Below are 20,030 nucleotides of genomic sequence, written 5' to 3'. Positions count from 1 at the left end.
ATGGGCATAGTACTCACGTGCGATGTAGCTGTTCAGCCCTGAAAGCAAAGGAAAAGAAAATTAGGGCGCCACTTCACTGCACGCACAGAACAAGCACACGTTACAAAAATATCACAGGCAACAAGAAACCAATTTTCTTGTATTGTTTGTATGCATTCAACTTAGCATAGCATGACTATGTGAATACAGACCGACAATGTGCTGGTGCTCTAACCCGCTACGTCAAAAACACCGCTTGCAAGCAAATAACCCTAAACAAATATGCACGCAGTATAAGTGTTGGCGACTCATAACGGGGAATGTCACCCGTAATGACCTAGGAAACGAAGACGAAAGGCACGTAAAAGTGGAAATTAACAAGAAATTTTGGAATACGTTTCTCAGAAACTATATTCGCGCTTCAAAGCGCATATAACGGTTTCCGGCTAGGTCGTCTTTACGCATGCACAAAAGTGGAGAGAAAAACTGTTGGGAAAAGTAGTGCAACACAGTGTTTAACTTCGCTGGTTGACCATTATCTCTCAGTAGCCGAGAAACACTCTGAGAACGCGACGCCGCGAAACGGAGCAGTATTCGTACTTTAAAACTGTTGCCAATTAACTTTCGGATTGTTCTCCTTTTAAAACAAGTGGTGTCTTTTGACAATACTTCTTCATTCTTAACGAGGGTCTCGTGATGATGTTTGGCACAGCACAAACTCATGTCACCAGGCATATTTTTAACGATATTATATCATCGCTATAATATTCGCTGCTTTTTGTGTCAGCGACTTTCATTCACTTATCGATCGGCTGTACTATATTTCAGTCAGTTCTTATGGTAACTGGGGTACAGGAACAAAGAGGATGTATGCGTTTCTCAGCATCTAGTTTGGTACAGCTTGCCGTGGCCTTCATTCACGATAAAAAAAAATTAAGAAAAGAGGAAAACGAAGTGCGCCGGTGTATATTCTTTAAAGTCGGTGAACGAGGTGCACCGCAATAGGAAAGCGCCACAACATCTTGACGGTCATGGTTAAATACGTGCTAGCGATAACCCGCGCTGCAGTTTGGCAGCCAAAGCGGTGTTCCTTCCAGTGCGATAGAGAGTGGATTAGCTGCTAAGCAGCAAAAGCTAACAAGTAAAAAATAGAGAGTCAGCTACTCGCCATGCAGACCAGATAAAACGGCATTTTAACTTTTGTTTCCACTTCCTTCAGATACAAGTTGTATCAAACAAGCAGCCGGCAAAAGCAAGATGAGCACCGATACTAATTAAATTAATGCCTACCCTTAATGAACGAGAGGGCAGCGCGCAGATGCATCCTCAGATAGTCAAAAATCAACTTGATTATAGCAGTTCAGACCACTGCCAGTAGTTTAATTTGTACACCCATGTTCAGAAGGCAATATATGGCTGGTTCCTTTTAGAACCGCACTTTCGCCCTCAACTGATTGAACTGTTACTGATCTTGCTACTCTGGTGAAAGAAGCTAACATTCACTGAAACCAAGAAAAGCAGAGGGGAATGTTTCTACCTTTCTTCTTTAATCTCGTGGTGTTGATCTGTGGGCTATAATGACTCGATTAATTGATGGCTGAGAGAAAATTGAGTAGAAATCATAACAAAAAAAACTGGCACATGCTCAGCCATAAAGAAATTAAACCATTATGTACTATTGATCTGCATCGCGAATTAAAGAAAAATGGAACATTCCACTACGCTTCCCTTGGTCTCGCTGACTGTTGGCTTACTCCATTTGTATGTGATAACGACCCCCCATTTCCCTACCCTTAATTAAGCACAACCTAATTAAGCACAAAACAACAAGGAGAGTAACTGCTTCATCAACTTAATCGCTAATGTGGTTCAAAGCGGGTGGGAGGAGGAATAATATTTTCTCACCGGTGTGCCATAAGCTTTTTATACTATCGTAGAGTATGTTCATTTCTCAAGGCCAGCTGCTAATAGACGCAGGCAAACCTACAAGGAATACACCTCAGTTGGCTACACAGCACAGGGTACCAATAAAAACTTGGTATAGAGCTAAAACTTCTCCACACAGGCTAGACATATAACTACCATTAGCAGCTAGAAGGTGCTTCATTGTTAATGGGGAAAAAGACGAGACATACGAGGCCGAGACGCAGGCGGGGGGAGGCGTGTAGCACACATATTCCAAAGAAAGATCCGGTTTTATATTAAAAATTTTAACGCAGCGGCACTGAAAAATTCTTCAGCATGTGTATAGTTCCAAGATTCATGCTATAACTAATATATCCCTCAGATCTGTCATTTTCAACGGGAACGGAAACGCATACACGTTCAAAGGAGCTTGCATTTCATCAGGTCATTATATTTGATCGGGTCGATTATATTTTTTGCATTCTTCACGGAGGCTATGCAGCCCCCTTACATCCACGTCCGTTTCCGCGCCCTCTCTCACACGAATGCACAGAACTCACAACTGTAAAACCAGTTCCAGCAGCAACGTGTGCCACCTCGGCGGCAAAGAAATAGCATGAAATGTTTAACGAAAGCCCTAAAACCCGATAATCGACATCAATTCGTCATCCGTATATACTGAGCACGCGAGTCAAGGAAAAACGTGCAGAACGGCTGCGAATACGAAATGCTGTAACAGTGTTTATTCACTCAGCCTTTGACTGAAGAACGCTAGGCCTGATGCACAGCGCACACATCTGAGGGCAGGCCGCCGCCCAAGAGCCCAACTCGCCCAGACTGTTGAGCAGACAATAAACACACCACTCCCAGATGCTGCTCGGTAACTTTGAAGTTCTACCCTATCAGCCTCGCCTAAGTACTTCTCCAAAATAAACCTCTTGTAGGGCGGAGCGCCGCACCGCCACAGATGCCTCCATCGCAGTGCATATCGCTCGGCCAGGATGGGCCATCGAGACGGGTTCTCATAAACAGCGCTATATAGATTATGTGGGTAAGAGCTTCTGCATCGAGAAAACCCCCTCCATAGAGCGGTGGGCGAGTGCGTGCGCAAGTTCGGATACCGGAAGCGCCAAGCTGTATTGAATCACGCTTGAGAGGAGGCTTGAAAATATGATTGAAGGAAACGTGGCAACAAGGATCTTGACAAAACTTACGAAAAAGAAAAAGTACGAAGGTAGTCAGAAAGGAGATGGAAAAGTTTTAATAAGTCATTCCAGATATCCTAAAACTTTTCACCGCGTCTTTTCACAAAGTTTTACCACCATCCTGAAGCAACCTTTTTAAACAATGACTTATCCATCTGAGCATTCAGGCATCTATCAAAAAGTTTTGGCCTCTTTTGTGATGACACGCAAGAGAAGAGCTCTGTCGATGTCAGGTCTTAATTTTGGTCACAATTGTTTTGAACGTCGTATGCTTCCCGTGTATTCTACAGGCTTTTGCTTGGCCTGTGAAAAAAAAAAGAGAAAAGAAAAAGTAACTCAAGTATATGAAGGACGCGCCGAACAAGAGAGGACTAACAACTGAAGCGGAATCGGAAGACACCTTTCCCCGGAGAGCATGCGTGCATCTATTCAGTACTTGTCAGAAACCTAAAAACAAAGCAGTTCATGATGAGGCTGTGTTCTTAAAAGCAAAAAGAAAAATGAAAACAAAAATACTGGAGAGCGGTGAGAAAAACCGATACGTGACTGCAGCGCTTGAAATGCGGCCACATCACGAAAGGCGCTTCTGAAAAGCCCTACAAAACTCCTAAAAGCCTGCGTTCTAAATAAAGAAAACTGATGCCGAACTTAGGCATGAGTCACTCCACGGACGGTAATTCTTGTATAGCACTCAAGTCAGGCACACACATATGCCCTCGCCGTCCTTGCTGCTTTTACATCCTGTTTGCAATGCACTGGAAGGTGCGAGCTAAATCGAGATCCTAATGACGTTCCATTGCATTGAAAATAACTAAAGGGTGTAAAAACGGCGAGGATGATTGTTGTTGGTGATGGTAATGATTCTGTTTGGCGCAAGGGCAAGCGTGAAGGCACCAGATAACCGAGCACCAGACCGGGGGCAAGTTTGTACCCACTTTAACACGGGTGGGTACCCGACGGCACTGGGGATCGAACCCGGCACCTCTCGCATGCGAGGCGGGTGCTGAAAAGACTCGGCCATCGCATCGGTGTCGTGAGGACGAGAGTGTGCCTGACTTGAGCCGTATACGACTATCTTAGGCCGCGGTAAGCAAAAACGTAACAGGGAGGTTTCAGAGGCCTCCACCATAACTGCGGCATATAAGGACTTGCGCATGGCTCGTCATCAGTATTATTATTATGCAAAAAGCGCAGGTTCTTAGAAATTTATTAGGATTTTTTCAGGTCCGTCTTTCATTAGGAGGTCACTGTTTCACGCGCTGTAATCACGTATCGGCGCTTCTTGCCGTTCTCCCGCACTTCTCTTTGATTTAATTTTGATTTTGGCACTTGCCTTAAGAATACCACCTCATAATGTCCCGTTTTGTTTTTAGGTGCTGAATACACACGCACTGAATAGACATGCGCATGCTCACCGAGAATAGGTTTCTACCGATTCTGCTTCAGTTGTTAGTGCGCTCTTGTTAGTCTTGTCCTATATACTTGTGTTCCGTTTTCTCTTTAGTTTTTTTCTGCGCGGTGTTATACAACGTAATGAAAAGGCCCTACTTCTACGTTACTGAGCTTTTGCTTAGTGCTCGTAGGTTATGGGAAAATAACCACTATAATAAAACTTTCCGCTTTAATATGAGGAAACAATACTTCATTAGTTTGCCGTCCAAAAACACCCATCTTGTCGCTCGAGTCTTGTGATAAAAACTAATATTTTACCATAGGACGTCAAGCTTCTGGCGTATTTTCGAGCTGTGTGTTTTTCGACGACAGGTGCCCATTGCAATCAGGAACAGTAATTGTACAGATCGTAGTATTTACGCTAGAGAAAGCTATCAGAAAGAAACACGACGAGCATATCTCGTGAGGAACGCAAGTTCTTTATAGCGGTAAAAGCTTGGCAGACCAGCCGACCTACCGACCGATTAAAATCTCGTAGTTAGAACTGGTCCTAAATACAACTAACACACACGCTAAGGTCCATGTGTTCTCCATGCCATGGTATTAGCTGACTGACTCAATGTTTCATACAGTCACTCGTTCTGTCCTCGTTCATTAGCTGACTGAAGCCAACAATAGCCTTGAAGATAGGTAAACGATTGCATTGTTTCCACATAACCAGATCAATGAGCTCATGAAGTTAAGATATACACAAGGATGACGTGTCCTGAGGAAGCCGTATTTGCGCTGCTGCAATAAGTTCAAAGCATACGCCGTGAAAAACAGGGACAAAACGCAATATTGCCTTCCAGAGAGGTAATATTGCAGTGAGAAACTGTACATACCGCTATATGCGCGTACTGCTCCGACCGATCGTATCAACAAACGAACTACGAAAATTCGAACTGCTGACAAGCCACATCCTGCGGTGCACGATCCTACACACCGCCATTTTAACGCCATACCGCAGGCCGTTTCGAAGCCGCGGCCAGGGCAACGGAAATAGTCGTAGCCACGTCATCGCGTATACTGCGATGCCGATCTACCTTCCACCCTTGGAGACCGCAAATAACCGAGCATGCACGCGCGACGACTTTGAAGAGGCAGGAAAACAAGCCATCGAATCCAATGTTGTAAACTTTATTGCCTCAAGGGCAACTCGCGAAGCGAGCAGGCAGTGGACGAGGGCGCAGCACCTCTCTAGCTCGATGTTTCTTATTGGGTTTTGTGTGTCCCCGGGTCACACTGTGAGCGTCTACAGTATATATATACTTGGGTAGCCTGATAGAGCCGCAACAACCCATAAAACGGCTCTTTATGGCCTCCCGATCGTGCACGTGTACGGTGGAGGAAGAAATAAAGAAGTCTGAAGGCGCGAACCACGTACAGCTGCAGTGTAGAATACCCCCCCCCCCCACTCCCGTCCCCAGGAAAAGAATGGGGAATCGAGTGAAGGTGCAAGCAGCACGCGCCTAAAGCATTTTAATGTCGTTCTATTGGAAAAAACGGTGACGCATTTAATGGCCATCGAAAGTGAGCCATTCTTTTCGAATACGCGTATACACCGCGCGTGAAACGGTGCGCCCTATTTGCCTCGCCTGCTGTGTGTTTAAAGGCGAAAGCAATGGCCTCGTTTTATGGCTACCGCAAGGAAACATATGCGCCTCTGGTCCGTAAAGTCCGAGCTCGCAAACAAATGCCTCACTTTGTAATCTATAACACGCCGTATATGACGCAGGTATCGAAAATTAAAACAGAATAAGTTTTTTTTTTTTTTGCTATCTGGCCTATTCGATAAAACGTCAAAAAGGGACACGTGCTTTTTGGGAAAGGAAGGTAATGCTAAGTGAAAAGGACATCATCTGCCCAGCTGTTCATCGCTGCGAAATGTTCAGTTTGGCCCTTAAAAGTCCACATGTCTCATACACTTAGCGTAGGACATGCAACTATTTGTGATGCATTTCGGAACGATGCTAAAATACGCCATCGCTTTCAGGTTATCTTGCAGCTCTTGCTGCAGGCGAAGAGAGATGTGTTTACCGTGCTCGGATTTCATTCTCGTAGCGTCTTTTATCGGGAACGTATATGACCTGCATTCTAGTGGCATAGAAGCACTTATTCCCCATCGAAACTGCCCTCTATTGGCGAGATGCACAATATCGACGCTATTAGGGTGCGGCAACGTCATGAAGCGCTCACTGCAGGATTAGCGCACGCGGCACCGTGTCGTTTGCGCCGTTGCGTGAGTGATTCGTACGCACACTCAAATATTTTTGCCAATTTTAGCCGTAAATATATATTTCAGAGGCAGCGATACTTAAATTAGTTCACGTTTATAAATACAAAATATTGTCAAGTGTCGTTTCATCAGCTTTATGTCGCCAGAAAAACAAGAGAGCTTCGGCAACAGTCAGTTACGCTGCAGTGGAATCCTTGAAAGACTTTCATAGAGACGACACAGAAGGTCACACGTTACCTCAACGTGTACTTCATTCATTGTCCGTCATATAACCAGCCTCATTATCGGCGTGTAACACTAAGTGGCGTCATTATCGATGTTAGACGTTCCAAGAGCGAATAATTTTGCGCGTGACGGGCTCAGCACCGCAAGCCGTTATTATACGTGTCTGCTGACACGGTTCTTTGTAATACCTTTAGAGTGAGGATGATAGGAGTTATACAACGACTACATTTGAATTAGATTTCCTTTTCATTCTAGTTTCGTTCGCCATCGTCGCTGTTTCACGTTGTCGCTATCACTGAGATCAGTCATTCATAAAGGCGAACATGGTAAGAAATGACTACAGCACGATAAAAAGAATCGTATCATATAGTTGCATCACGAATATTCATTACACGCTTTGTTTACGCTATTTACGAACAAAGTGAATACAAATGGAGCGCTTACTTCGGGAAAACGGTGCAGAGCATCATCTGCATGCTGCGCGTTCAATCATTTTGTAGTGTTATAAATTCGGGGCCGCTAACCTTAGAGATCGAAATACTTCTGAACGAATTCTGTGAACTGTGCAGGCCTTCCCAGTGCTCTCCCTGTCCTCGCAAATACATACGACCTCCTGTCCCGTTCATTATAAACCTTTTGCGATTTGGGTACATAGAAAATATCGCTAGTTAGAAATAAATATTCGGCAATGTGATGTTCGGTAATACAGGAGTACAGCCAAACACTCAATAATCGATAATTTCGGCAGTGCCATATTCGCAGTATTCTAGTCTAAACACGTGTGCTTCGTGTATGATGCAGCTAACATTAGAAGAGGTATACTCTCAGTGGCTACGGCGCCCTCTGTTCCTGAGACCGGGTCCGCGGGTTCAACTCCCACACGGCCGCGACGGCCGCATTTCGCCGAAGAATTCAGAAGCGATCGTGCAGAGGAATTCTCATATTTACGTTGTAAATTATCCGACGTGTTTGGTCGAACCCAATCCGCAGCCATTCCCTAACAACACGCCTCATAATAAGTGCACTCTACACCATATGGCGGTAAGAATGCGCTAATAATTTTAAAACTTGGAACACGGAACTCGGAACATGTTACGCGAAGTTTAACCTCGCAAAACTGCACATGGAGTATCAGAGACGCCTTAGCGGAGGGCTGTGGATTAATTTCTACCCCTTGTGATTTTTTGATGTTCACTCACATCGAACAGCACACGGGTGCCTTTGGCAATTCGCCTCGGTAGAAATGAAGCAGCCGCGGCTTGGATCTAGTACCGCATTCTTCGACTCAGCGGAGAACTGAGCCACCGTAGCGGATTTAAAAGTCGTAACAGCGACTCATCTGTGGACAAGCAAAATCGTTCAAACTTCAGTTCAAACGGAAATGCGGAAAGCATGCATGGCGACTTCGTTCGCTTCAGGGCGTCAAGAATTACAGCAACGTATGTAAGGAAGGGCATGCATGTGAAATTCAGTTCAGTACAGCGGTGGATCAATCAAAATGCTCGTTAACAAACGACACAGCCAACCGAGCTACGCCAACTTTGTCACACGTAAAAGGAAAGATGCAGCATTTATTTCTGCAAAAGAAGTTACACGGAGCTGTATATTTCTGTGTATTTTAGGTTTATTATATTTTGTTTCCCGATGAAACTTATTCCACTCGATATACGCATCCAGTACTGCTCATTCAAGAACTGCTCGGAGACGTTGTCATTGTGACGTGCGCATATTATTTTGTGGCACGTGGAAGCGGCAAAGCAGTGTTAGCGCAGTGCTGACTGCCTGTTCCACGCGCCTGCTGTGTCAACCGGTGACCAGGCATGCAACCTGTGGCTCAACACAGCTCTCTTATGTGCAGCTGCTAGGAGCCCACTAACATATACATCATTTACTAAGCGCCAAATTATTCTATTACAAAAGTATGTTCGTGCAACACCGGTGATATGTGATATGATGGAGCATACAACCTCAGACGTCGAATGGAGAAAAGAAATGACCTTGTCTGCGCGTTTTTAGATTAACCAAAAGTTTTGGGAATTACTTACCGCACTCACTGCAGAAATTTACTCGGAGCTCAAACGTTACAGCACATGCAGAAATCCAAGCAAAGATTACCTTTCATGTGAAATGAAAACAGCTAGCACTCATAACGCGAAATGCGTAGCATACAGTATGGTGCGATCTGAACGGTGCCCCAGTTTTTTGTTTAGTCGCTTCAAGTACGAAGGAATCACTTTTAATAAAACCGCGCGAGTATTCATCCAAGACGACGTCAGTTATCCTCTCTGTACAATGCTCGTTTTGCGCTGCCATACTGACATGGCTGCAAATGCACTTCGCCACGAAACAATTATTCGGCTTCAACCTGTGAGAAAGTGTTGAGGCGTCGTGTCGAAACTGAAATTTCAAAAGTTCCAATTTTACAAGATGTTACGAAACACTAATATTAAAAAGCAGAATAAATTTCGCAGGCCACATGTGAAACAGGCGATTGCACAGATGCGCTAGAGACATTACAACCTAAACAAGAATACGCCTATATGGGAGTAAAAAAGGGAATAAGCTGTCCTCTAGCGCACTCTCTTTCATAGAAAGGACAGCTTATAAAAGGCCCGGAGGACAGCTTACTCCCTACTTACTCCTTTCAGTTTAGAGTGTAGGTTTACAAAAGCACGGGAAGGAGCATCTGCTAAATCCGCCCTCGTGTCCCGTGTCATCAAGTGCGTAATCGGCCACACGCATGCCACACTGTTGTTTCCGCGCTATCAGTGCTTGATTTTGCTAGCCAAGTATTCCCACTTGTTGTGCCTCCTTTTACCCCTTCAAAGCTACAGCCCAACTAATGCCCTCAAACAAAATTAGACGGCTCCAGACGAAATTACAAGCGTGCAGAGTAACAATTACATTGGCACAGCTGATGAAGCATGCATGTGCATAGATGGTTCCCTGTGCCGACTTCAGAAGGCAAGGAGTTGGTTGGCTTTTGAGGTTTAACGTCCCTAAGCAACTGAGGCTATGAGGGACGCCGTAGTGGAGGGCTCCGGAAATTTCGACCACTTGGGGTTCTTTAACGTGCACTGACATCGCACAGCACACGGGCCTCTAGAATTTCGCCTCCATCGAAATTCGGCTGCCGCGGCCGGGATCGAATCCGCGTCTTTCGGGTCAGCAGCCGAGCGCCGTAACCACTGAGCCACCGCAGCGGGTAGAAGGCAAGGAGTTTTATTAATTGAGCATACATCCTAAAGTAAGCGTTAAAACCCATAAATATAAATACTGCCTCCCTCTCTCCTTCCTTACTTCTGCTATTGCGTTCAGTAGTCAACATGCGTTCGTTCACGAAATTTTCAGCCCATAGACATAATCTACATCACGATGGAGACATTATATGAAGCACTTTGCGAAGTTGCATTTCTGACGTCTCTTGAACCATTGCAAGGTGCATGAGCTGGTACTTACAGTGAGTTGGTGCACTTTCACGCATCTCACGAGAGCTCCGTATAGACTCGCTACTAGATGGCGTAACAGATGCCATTTGCCGTTTACCTTCCCGAGCTACCACACAATCTGAACGGACCGTACGAACCGAGAACAATCGTGAAAGTAAATCAATCTGATGTTCGTGCAGAGATGACGTTCCGATATCATGGTACGCCTTTATAGAGACCACGCAGTTCTGATGGATATATAACACGCCCGAAATGCGCAGATGGGAGCAGAAAACGCCATTCGGATACCGGAAACAACGAGACCTTTCAGCGATGAGCTATTGCTTCCCACCAAGCTGCCCATACAGCCCAACCTCAACTCGCGAGGCCGGGCTGAACTCGGTGAAATACGCATGCGCATATACTAAGGCGCCACGCAGCTGTTATGATAGCGAGGTTCACCGTAGCTGAGAAGGATGTAGAAGGAAGGACTCGTAACGCGATGGTATCAGCTCCTGTATGAAGCAGCTACTGAGAAAGCCAGCGTGACCAACTAAACGCAAATTCTCTTGAGCGCTATACTGAACAGCTTTCAATAGCGCTAGTGAACACTAAGTAACGAAAACGAGGTATTGAAAACGAAGTAGTGAAGACGAATGTCTTATGAGAAAGCGCATTAGAGCTTTCATTAATAAGCCTCTAGTAGGTTTACTGTCTCTGTTTTCACCGCCACCGCTTCTGCGGTAGGTTACTGAGACCAGCCGCAAGTACTGAGCTTCCTAAGCTCTCCAGAAGCCCATATACATAAATGCTTTTAATTCGCTTCTGTACAGCTCACCACATTGCAAACCGTCGAATTCCTCACGCCAAGCAGCATCTTCCGAAATCCGAAATCGTACCGAGGACGCATTGAATTGTGTGGCCTGTTTATTTCGTGCAAAATATGACAACAGCCGCTGTGCGCATTTGATCAGCCGGTTGAAACACCTTGAAGAAGGGCTCCTATAAGGCCAGAACGCAACTATAAGCAAAAAGACCATGCCTTCCGCCTAAAAACTGCACCTGCAGCCTCCTGCGCAAAACAGGCGCGAACATTATTATTGGTATTCAAAGTGATTCCCACATGCCAGGTATATGCCAATCAAAGAGGAGGTTGACAACACCTTTTGAAAGGAGATTCTGTAGGACAGCAGGCGAATAGGACAAAAAATGACTCCCACATAATATCCTAGCTCGTTCAGTTACAGCCTGTTAAGCAGCAGACGATCATGGTGTCTCGCACTTCGGATAGGCGCTAGTTCATAATACTGTTTAAGAACAGCGCCGTTGCGGTTCACTCGTAAAGAACGATAAGAATGACTCTGACTTGATAACATCAGCGCTCGTTTAGTGACAACTTGTAAAACGTCGGACCACTGAAGTCATCATCATCTGCCCGCACGGCCCTGAGGCACTTAAGTATATCAGAAAGCTGCGCTTAAACTCTGAGCGAAGTTTCATCACAAAGCGGAGCCAGGGCAAACGAAAATGTCGTGCGGAGCAGGACACCGGGTATAAGCCCGGCGGGCAAACCGGGGGCCAGAGCAGTAACGAGAACTTGCGCGCGTAGACGTTGCGCGAACGTCAGAGGCCTCGGAGAGTTTCTTTTGTTGTGCCGAGAACGAACCCCCCCTTCCCCCCCCCCCCCCGGCCTCCTTTTTCTCCTTTTCTGCGTCTCTCCCGATTTCGCCATCGCCATCTTAACGTCGGCCATAGTCTGGAAACATTTCGCCCAACGACGTTACCCCATTGGCCGCTTGTTTCGAGCCTGAAAATGGTTGGCGTTCTTCCCCCCTTCCCATTTCTACCCTCCCTTCGAAGGGACGGCGGCCCGCTTTCTTTCCCCCGGGCATCCACCATTCAAGAGAAGCCGGGAGGGCCGGGGCTGTTTTCTTTTGCGTGGGGGAGCTAGCGCTCCTTTCTTTTCCCCCTGCTCCTTTCGCCGCCGCCGCACGCTTCTCAGTGGCACCCATCGAGCCCCAGCAAAGTCCCTTAAAGCACGTACGTGCTGCTATTGTTCGTGGGCGTTATCGATTTTGCTGTTCCTTCCACTTCTCGTTCTCCGCCGCCCTAGCTTGCTTGCGCCGCCGTAGTTCCCCATTTTCTCCCGTTTCTTACCAAGCCCCGGAGCGCAACACCGACCCCAGAGGAAGACAGCCGCGGGAAAGAAAGGAAAGGCAAGGGATAAGGAGGGAGGGCGCAACGCTCCCAAGCCCCGACCCGGACGGGGGTGCCTCGAGGGAAGCGGAACAGAGAAATAGAGCACGCCGGAGGGGAAAGAAGGGGGCACGTGGGAAGGCTGGCACGAGAAAAGGGAAAAAAGGAAGGAAAGGAAGCCGACAGCGCCAGCAGCAGCGGAGGCTAATCTAAAGCTGGGAAAACAGAGGACGGGGCTCGAAGGGAGGCACGGCGAAAAAGGGAAGAAAGAGGGATCGCCGCCCAGCGGAAGGGAAGAGGAAATCGCTGCGCCCTGTCTCTGCGGGAGCGTACCGCGCAAGTCAGTGACAGCTGTGACCAACAATGACGAACGGCTGGTGCAACGCCTGGGAAAAACTGCGGACCCTCCCCCTTCCCCTCAACTCCGCCCCTGGTGGGTATTAAGAGTGCAGAACGCGATTTTCTGTGCTCGGGCTTCCAAGTGGAAAGAAATTAAGGAGCGAAAAAAGTAGCAAAAATAAATAAATAATGGCAGAGGAGAACGGCTCGAAAAGTGCACGGCTTCGATTCAAGAGCGTCGTTCACCCGACGCTTTTTCTTCGCTCGTTCTATCTGTCTATCCTTATGGCCTCTCATGGTCGCCTGCCTGCAGGACGTGCGGTCGGGAAACCTTTCTGTATCTATAGAGAGCCCCCCTCTCTTTCTCTCGCTTTGGACGGCGTGCATTCGAACCCGGAGCCCGTTTTCCCGAATGATGAGTGGCTTCGCTGCCGATCTGGCCGTTTTGGCCCGCAGGGATGACCATTGTGGAGGGGAAAAAAATCTATTTAGGCTTCCCAAAATGACTCCTTCGGGAGGAGACTCTGCGGAATGGGACGCAGTTGAGCCCTCCACGTTCTTATTTCCCTCCTCCTACTCCTCCTTCCCCGCATCGCTCTCGAGAGCGCCGACTCTCCCTTTGTGCTACACTAGCTCCCCCTGCTTGGAACTTAGTTCTTGCTTATTTCGGGCTCTCATTGCTGCTCGAGAGGTTTTCAGCTCGGAACAGTTTCTCCTTGCGTTAATTCCGCACGAACACGTCGCGAAGTTGCCGATTCAGCACGCCGCTGCGAGGCAATGAAAGGAATAAACCGTTTGGACGTGACGCCTGGTCAGCAGGGGAAGCCGGACTATTTTCTTGCGCGACTGTTGCCTTTGTATTGATTGGTTTTCTCCGTCGGAGCGTTCTCAAGTCGGAGCGAACGGAACGTGATCGCGCGAAGCTCTTTCAGTTGCCATAAGGCCCCTACACTGTTCCAACGATATGGAGGACAGAGTCAGTTTTGTCTGGAATAGCGTCCTAGCTCGCTTATGGGAGCACGTAGTTCCGAGTCAGGTTTGTGTAAGCTGGAAGGATACTTCCATACAGAAGCAACTATTGCTCGCAGTAGGCATTGGGAAACTATAGCAGCTTCTGACAATCAAGTCGAGTCGTTTCCTTAGAGTCAGCTCAACACGCGCAGTAGACAAGAAGTACAGTTACTACTGAACCAATACTTTGAGGCGCCCCGTCTAGCTCCTTGCGTCCAATGAATTCTGACACGGATAAATAACATACTCGTGTAGTACGTGTACCTCACAACCCCCGCTTCCTCTTCATACACCCTGTCGCTTAACTAGCATGCACCTCAAATCACTAACTTATTACGCAACTGGCGTGAGGCGTATGAGGGAAATAATAGCATGTACTTCGGAACGGGGCCAGAAGCTCTCCCTCCAGCAGCTTTATACGAACGTTTTGCCTTGTAGTGAGCGCAGCCCGCGATACAGCAGTGGAGCGGTATAGGTAGTTGCTCTTATTCATTTAACACGCCTCGAACTACAATACCTATTGAGGGCCGCGGAACGGGAAACACCTTGGAAGGACTAACAGCACCTTGCGCCAAACCTAAATCTTCGTTCTCGAGACCTTAGCGAACATCCCTAATCGTTCATCTAACTAAACCGCACCTGATGTGGCACAAAACGAAACACGGTGGGAGACAGAAAGCCTTTTTGCCGATCTAAACCAGCAGAGGCGCCAGCGAGCGTGGCAGGGTCGAGTTTCCGACGGCGCATACAAAACGCCGCTCTGGGCGCGTAAAAAAAATAATAAAACCGCAAAGAACAAAGAATCGCGATTCGGTATCGGCGCCGAGAGGCCGTATAACGAGGTGTCGCAACACGAGGACTCCGCCGTTGAGATGCTTATCGCTCGCCGTAACGACCCGCGTCGCGCGTCCTAACGGCTGCGTCCGTCCTCGCTTCCTCTCCCCGCGGCGGACTGTTGTGTCCGCGGGCGTTCCTGGCCTACACCCTCTTCACCCCCCGATCGCTCCTCACTAGGCCAGCCGGACAACCAGGGAAAGAAAAGAATGCATGCGTCCATTCCCAGAAACGCTTATCATCAAGAGAGAGAGCCACGTGCACCAGCTATCTGGCAGCGCATCCACACACGCCCGTGCATAAGCACCGCGCTCTCAGTATTAGATGAAGTGAAAGAACCTACCCGGAGGTCTAAGTTATCTCGGTGGGATTGCAGATGTGCGTGCGTGCCGTAAATGTATTATGCACGGACTCCATTCACAGACCTGCTGTATCAGTTGTCATGGCCGAGGGGAGGAATTTAATAACAAGTGCGAGCACACATAAAAAGAGAACCAAAAAAAAAACTTCTATTCGCGTTCGTTCAATGCATGTGAACGAGAAAGAAGTGCACAATGATGCTTCAAAGTGAAAGAGAGAGAGAAAAAGGGGAGGCTTTAGAAAGAAGAGGGTTCGAGCAAGGGGTTGTCATCGCAGCGTGAAGAATGCTTGAGAGCTCAGCGGCAGCCGCTCCAGCTTATAGGAAACAAGAAGCAAAACAGAAAGGGGACTCAGGGGAGCACTGGTACAAGCCCTCCAGGATGACAGGAGCCAACGAGCTTCGGCGATTTATGCGTGTTTTTTAATACATTGTTCGCCAGGGTCCCTCGTGATTCGCGCTGCACACACGCAGACAGAGACAGAGGAGTGAGAGAGAGAGAGATAGCATCACCTCCCGCTTTTCTCCTCTCGACGTCCCTCTCCCTTTCTCGATAGAGAGTCCTTCCAACGTCCCGCTCCAGCAGAGGCGCGCATCTAATGCGAAGCCAGCAAGCGCTGTGGGGGCAGGGAGAGGAGGGTGCGGCCATCCGTCACTGGCCCGTTCTTATCCACGCCGCTTTACCAATTAAGCGAAGAATGCCGCCGCCGCCGCCGGAGGAGCCCGCGGGTGCGCCCAGCGACGGGATGCGAACAAAACAGAAAGCGCAACCAGTGAGAGAGAGCGCGTACGCGCCACGCCACCCCGTCTAGCGAGCAACGCGAACCGTGGAAGATGGGTTGCATGCAACGTCGAGTGGGAGCCGGCGGAGACCCCGCTAACCGGGAGGGCAGGCCGGTTGGCCCTGTCCTTATATAAGGAACGAGGAGAGATTGATCGGTGCCGTGGATGCTTGCAAGCGAAAGGGGACTTTCACCGGTTGGTTGAGAACAAGATTGAAGGGCGGGAGCGAGTTGGGGCGTATATGCGAGTCAGTGAGTTCGAAGAGGCCGAAGCGTGTTTAATCGCGAGACAGACATTGCATGGCATGCATAAAGGCGGGGGGAGTCTGTAATTTATGAACGATCGCTTATGCTGTAGAAATCCAGGGCGTTTCTTTTTGATAATAAATAATAGCATGCAGATAGTAACACGGTTCAGGACCTGAGTAGGAGCTGGAAGTCCTCGCGTACATACGCTTGAAGGACGTATGTTCATGCAACCAGCGTTTCTAAAGCTCCTACCGTAACATGGTTCCTTGTCTGCCAGAGGATTTTCCGGTGCATAAGTGACTCCGTTTCTCAATATAATGGCAAAGCAGGCGATCGACGTTCGGTGGAAGAATTTTCCCCTCTTCTGGACTTATGCGCGATCGAAACCACAGCCACTGCATATTATTTTCGCTTCCATCATTAACAGAAATCATCGGTGCCATACTGTCACGGGAATACTTCCTCCAAGCTTTCGCATGACTCAGTGTATGAAACCGCGGGCAATAACGCATCGGAGATGGTGGCTGCCTCCCCTGTCTGCCTGCCCAAACTCATTTCCGACAACAACAAATTAACCTTGCTTTTAAGCGGTTGCTTTTCCCTGCGTGCAAGTCCTCGCTAGAGCCACACAATCTAGCACCACTTTATTTCATGTCTTGAAGGATGGGGCGTCCATATATAGTTGGGTTGTGACACACTCAGGATAGGTTACTCATGAACACCATAAAAGTATCTGACTCGCTAACGACTATGACTTTTGATTGGCGTGGTCGACATCGATGTCTACACTGAAGAGGAGCCACTCAATAAGCTGGTAACTTTCAGCGACGAGAAGTACGCGACATGCATCTGTGAGCGCTACCGACCACACAACGCAATCCACCGAACACAGCCAACTTATGCTCAGGTTGAGTTTCATGTGCACAGTTGCTCTCCAGCGACAACGCCTTATAATTTCTAGCACGGTCGACATGGACATCAACTGTATACTAATGACAGGCAGTTCAATGAGTCATTCAATCTCAGTGACACACGATGCACTCCTAGAACGAGCACTGCTGGCCACGGTGCGCAATCCACTGGGCACTGAATATGTGCGGATGTGTGTTATTCGACGGTAGGCGAGCCCTAGTCGAGCGCGCCGTTCCCAACCCGTCCACACCGCGGGCAGGAAGCGCTTTTCCACGTTAGTGCGAGGTTGTATAGGTTCCTGTGTAACGCTTCACCGAAAACGGCCCCATTTCGCGGCAGAGACAGCGAGACGGAAACGCTATCGAGATAAGCCGAATGGGGCGGCCGTTTAAGCGCAGGGCCTCGCGCACGACGGTCGTCGGAACCCGGGGCGCCGCCACGCGGCAGCGCCCGGAGCGGGAAGTGCGTTATGGCGACGGCAGCGCCGCCCAGTGGGCCGTTTATGGCCGCCGACACGACTGCGCGTTGCCGGATAAGCACCCGCCGAGCGCGTTGACGAGAAGAGGCGTCGGTCAAAAAAGTTGCGCCTCCTTTAAGAGCGGCTCGACATTACGGACACCGTTTTCACGAATACGATGTCTTTTTTGTTGTTGTTATTTCGTTGCGCGAGATGCTTAGCCGTTAAATAGGTGTAAGCTTGCAGAACCTTCACTGCATGCAAAAATAAATGAACAAAAAACACATTTGAGATAGTGGCACGTGACGGCACTTAACGCGTTTATAGTGAGTCCTACAAAGTGGAGAAAGTAACAGTGACGTCACTTTTTACGTTTACTATAGTGGGATGCAACTCAAGAACGAAGCGGCTTTTCACCGACATAAGACCCCCTTCCAGCCAATGGCGTCGGCCGATTCTCATCAGCCTGCTAGCGTGACAATACGCGGAGTGACAGATGAATGGGGACACTCTCCTCCTTCCATGGTCGCGTATAGTCATCTCCCTGCATTGTCACAGGGTCATGAGAATAGGCGGACGCCATTGGCTGGAGAAGGGTGTCCTCTGACGGGGAAAAGCCGCTTCGTTCTTGAGTTTTATTCGACTATAGTGAAACTATATGACATGTGTAGGAGGCACAGTAAAGAGTAGCACTATAGTGCAAGATTTGAAGGCTCAAGGAAAACGTTTTTCCTCACGTATACCGGACATACGCAAACAGAAAGAATAAAAAATTGCGAGCTTTAATCTAAACTTTGCAGATGTATAATAAGGTGGCTTGCATGACGTATTTGCTGGATATTTAAGAACATTCTTGCAGAAGAGTAGGCCGGAGGCACGCGCATAATTAAGGCAAAGACAAAATAAAGCCGAATCACGTGCAGTGAAGGGGATTCAAGAGCTGAATACCGCTCCTCCCCGGAAATTTACGCAGCTCTGCCGCGAGCGTTTAATTAAACGAACTCCAGGGCGCAGATTAACGCCGCAAAAAGTTGTGGGCTAAACGCGACCCGAAGCGCTATATAACCCTGCCGTTCCGTATATACCTTCCCGGGTATATATATATATATACAGAGCCACAAGGGAGTTTAGCCTTGCACTTTAATACGCTGCACGCTGTTGGCCAAATTCACTTTCTCGAGCGTCGATAAATTAAACAGTGTGGCATGCCCCGGTCGCAAGGCAAATTAACGAGAACGCAGGCAAAGGCGTCGCTCCAAAACGATATCCTCGTGGGCCTATAGGTTAATCGTACGATCGCTAAGTCAGGCACGGTATACATGACACTATTCTCGAGTATAGGTGGCTATAATGAAAGGCTTATCATGCTATAACAAAAAAATAACGCCATTTCTTTTATTCACAAGTTCGGTTTCTCCACGTTTTCAGAGGTGAGTAGCTTATATGCTATAAGCAACAGTTCCTAAATATGTCTTCGCGAAAACTTAAAGCGCGCAGAACACGTCGTGACTGCTCGAACGACTCTGCCAACACCACATAAATTGAACCTTGCCGCTCTGCGATCGAGCTACAACCGTTAGAACGCTGTCAAAACTTCGCGAACGATACGTGAACAAAATGGCCTTTTAAAGGGTCTGTGTGATACAAATGGCCAAAGTGAAAGCAGTGTCGCATATGGCGCCATTCAGTCAAGGAATTGATTCTTACGGGTCCGTATAGCAAATCCGTGAACTTCTTGCCCAAAGTTGCGTACGAAGCTGAGTGTTGTTCGTTTTCCTGTCCGAGTCACATACGCCTGTATAGTAGTAAAAAGGTAGTAAGTTGTACTCTAGCGCACACCCGTTTATAAAAGGGTGTGCGCCCGAACACTCCAATATATGCGCTCGTGTACAAGTGCGAGCAATGTAAAGAAGAAGACATAGTACGTGCTCACTATAACCAAATTTATTTTTACTCTGACATTGAACTTGAAAAAGCATTAAACGGGTCACGTGTCTAGGAAAATACCATTCGTAAACACCAAAAAATTATGTTCCTCATTCATACTTGGGATGTAAAATCGGTGACTGCACGCTATTAAAGTAGTCCCTTCCTTGTTGTTTCCGCCTTTAATACGCCTTGCCAAATGTGACCGTGACAAAAGTAGGAAACTTTATAAGGTACGCGTAGGCGCAGAAACCATGCATACAGAGGAGGGCGGAGTAGCGAAGCCCATCTTTTACCTCTCCCTCGCTATAGTCGCGAAAGACGTACGAGTGTACAGAGGTCCGGCGGCGGTCACCGAGAGCGCAGAAACGCAGGACCACGCCCTCCGCACAACAGCGCGCGCTCTTCGTCGTAAATTGTCTCCCGGAAAGAAAGCAGCTACAACGAATGCGCTCGGACGCAGCCCTTTCGACGCCCAAACTGCGCGCCAGAGATTGCGTGTGTGCGTCGGTGATACGCACAGAGTCACAGCATCGCCAGGCGTACACAGCACA

General features: G+C 48.0%; 1 protein-coding gene across 1 annotated transcript in view; it reads right to left on the bottom strand.

Annotated features, from left to right (window-relative positions):
* Nucleotides 1-20,030, bottom strand: part of LOC149339614 (homeotic protein ultrabithorax-like) — a 107,041-nt gene that overhangs the window by 66,916 nt on the left and 20,095 nt on the right. Inside the window, exon 2 of the mRNA XM_089548319.1 lies at nucleotides 18-38. Coding sequence (XP_089404445.1) covers nucleotides 18-38 — 21 coding nt within the window. The remainder of the gene's footprint in view (nucleotides 1-17; nucleotides 39-20,030) is intronic.

The sequence above is a fragment of the Amblyomma mixtum genome, chromosome 6, assembly GCF_055824585.1.
Source record: "Amblyomma mixtum isolate Tamu chromosome 6, ASM5582458v1, whole genome shotgun sequence".
NCBI lineage: Eukaryota > Metazoa > Arthropoda > Arachnida > Ixodida > Ixodidae > Amblyomma > Amblyomma mixtum.
This window is presented reverse-complemented; position numbering and strand designations above follow the sequence as displayed.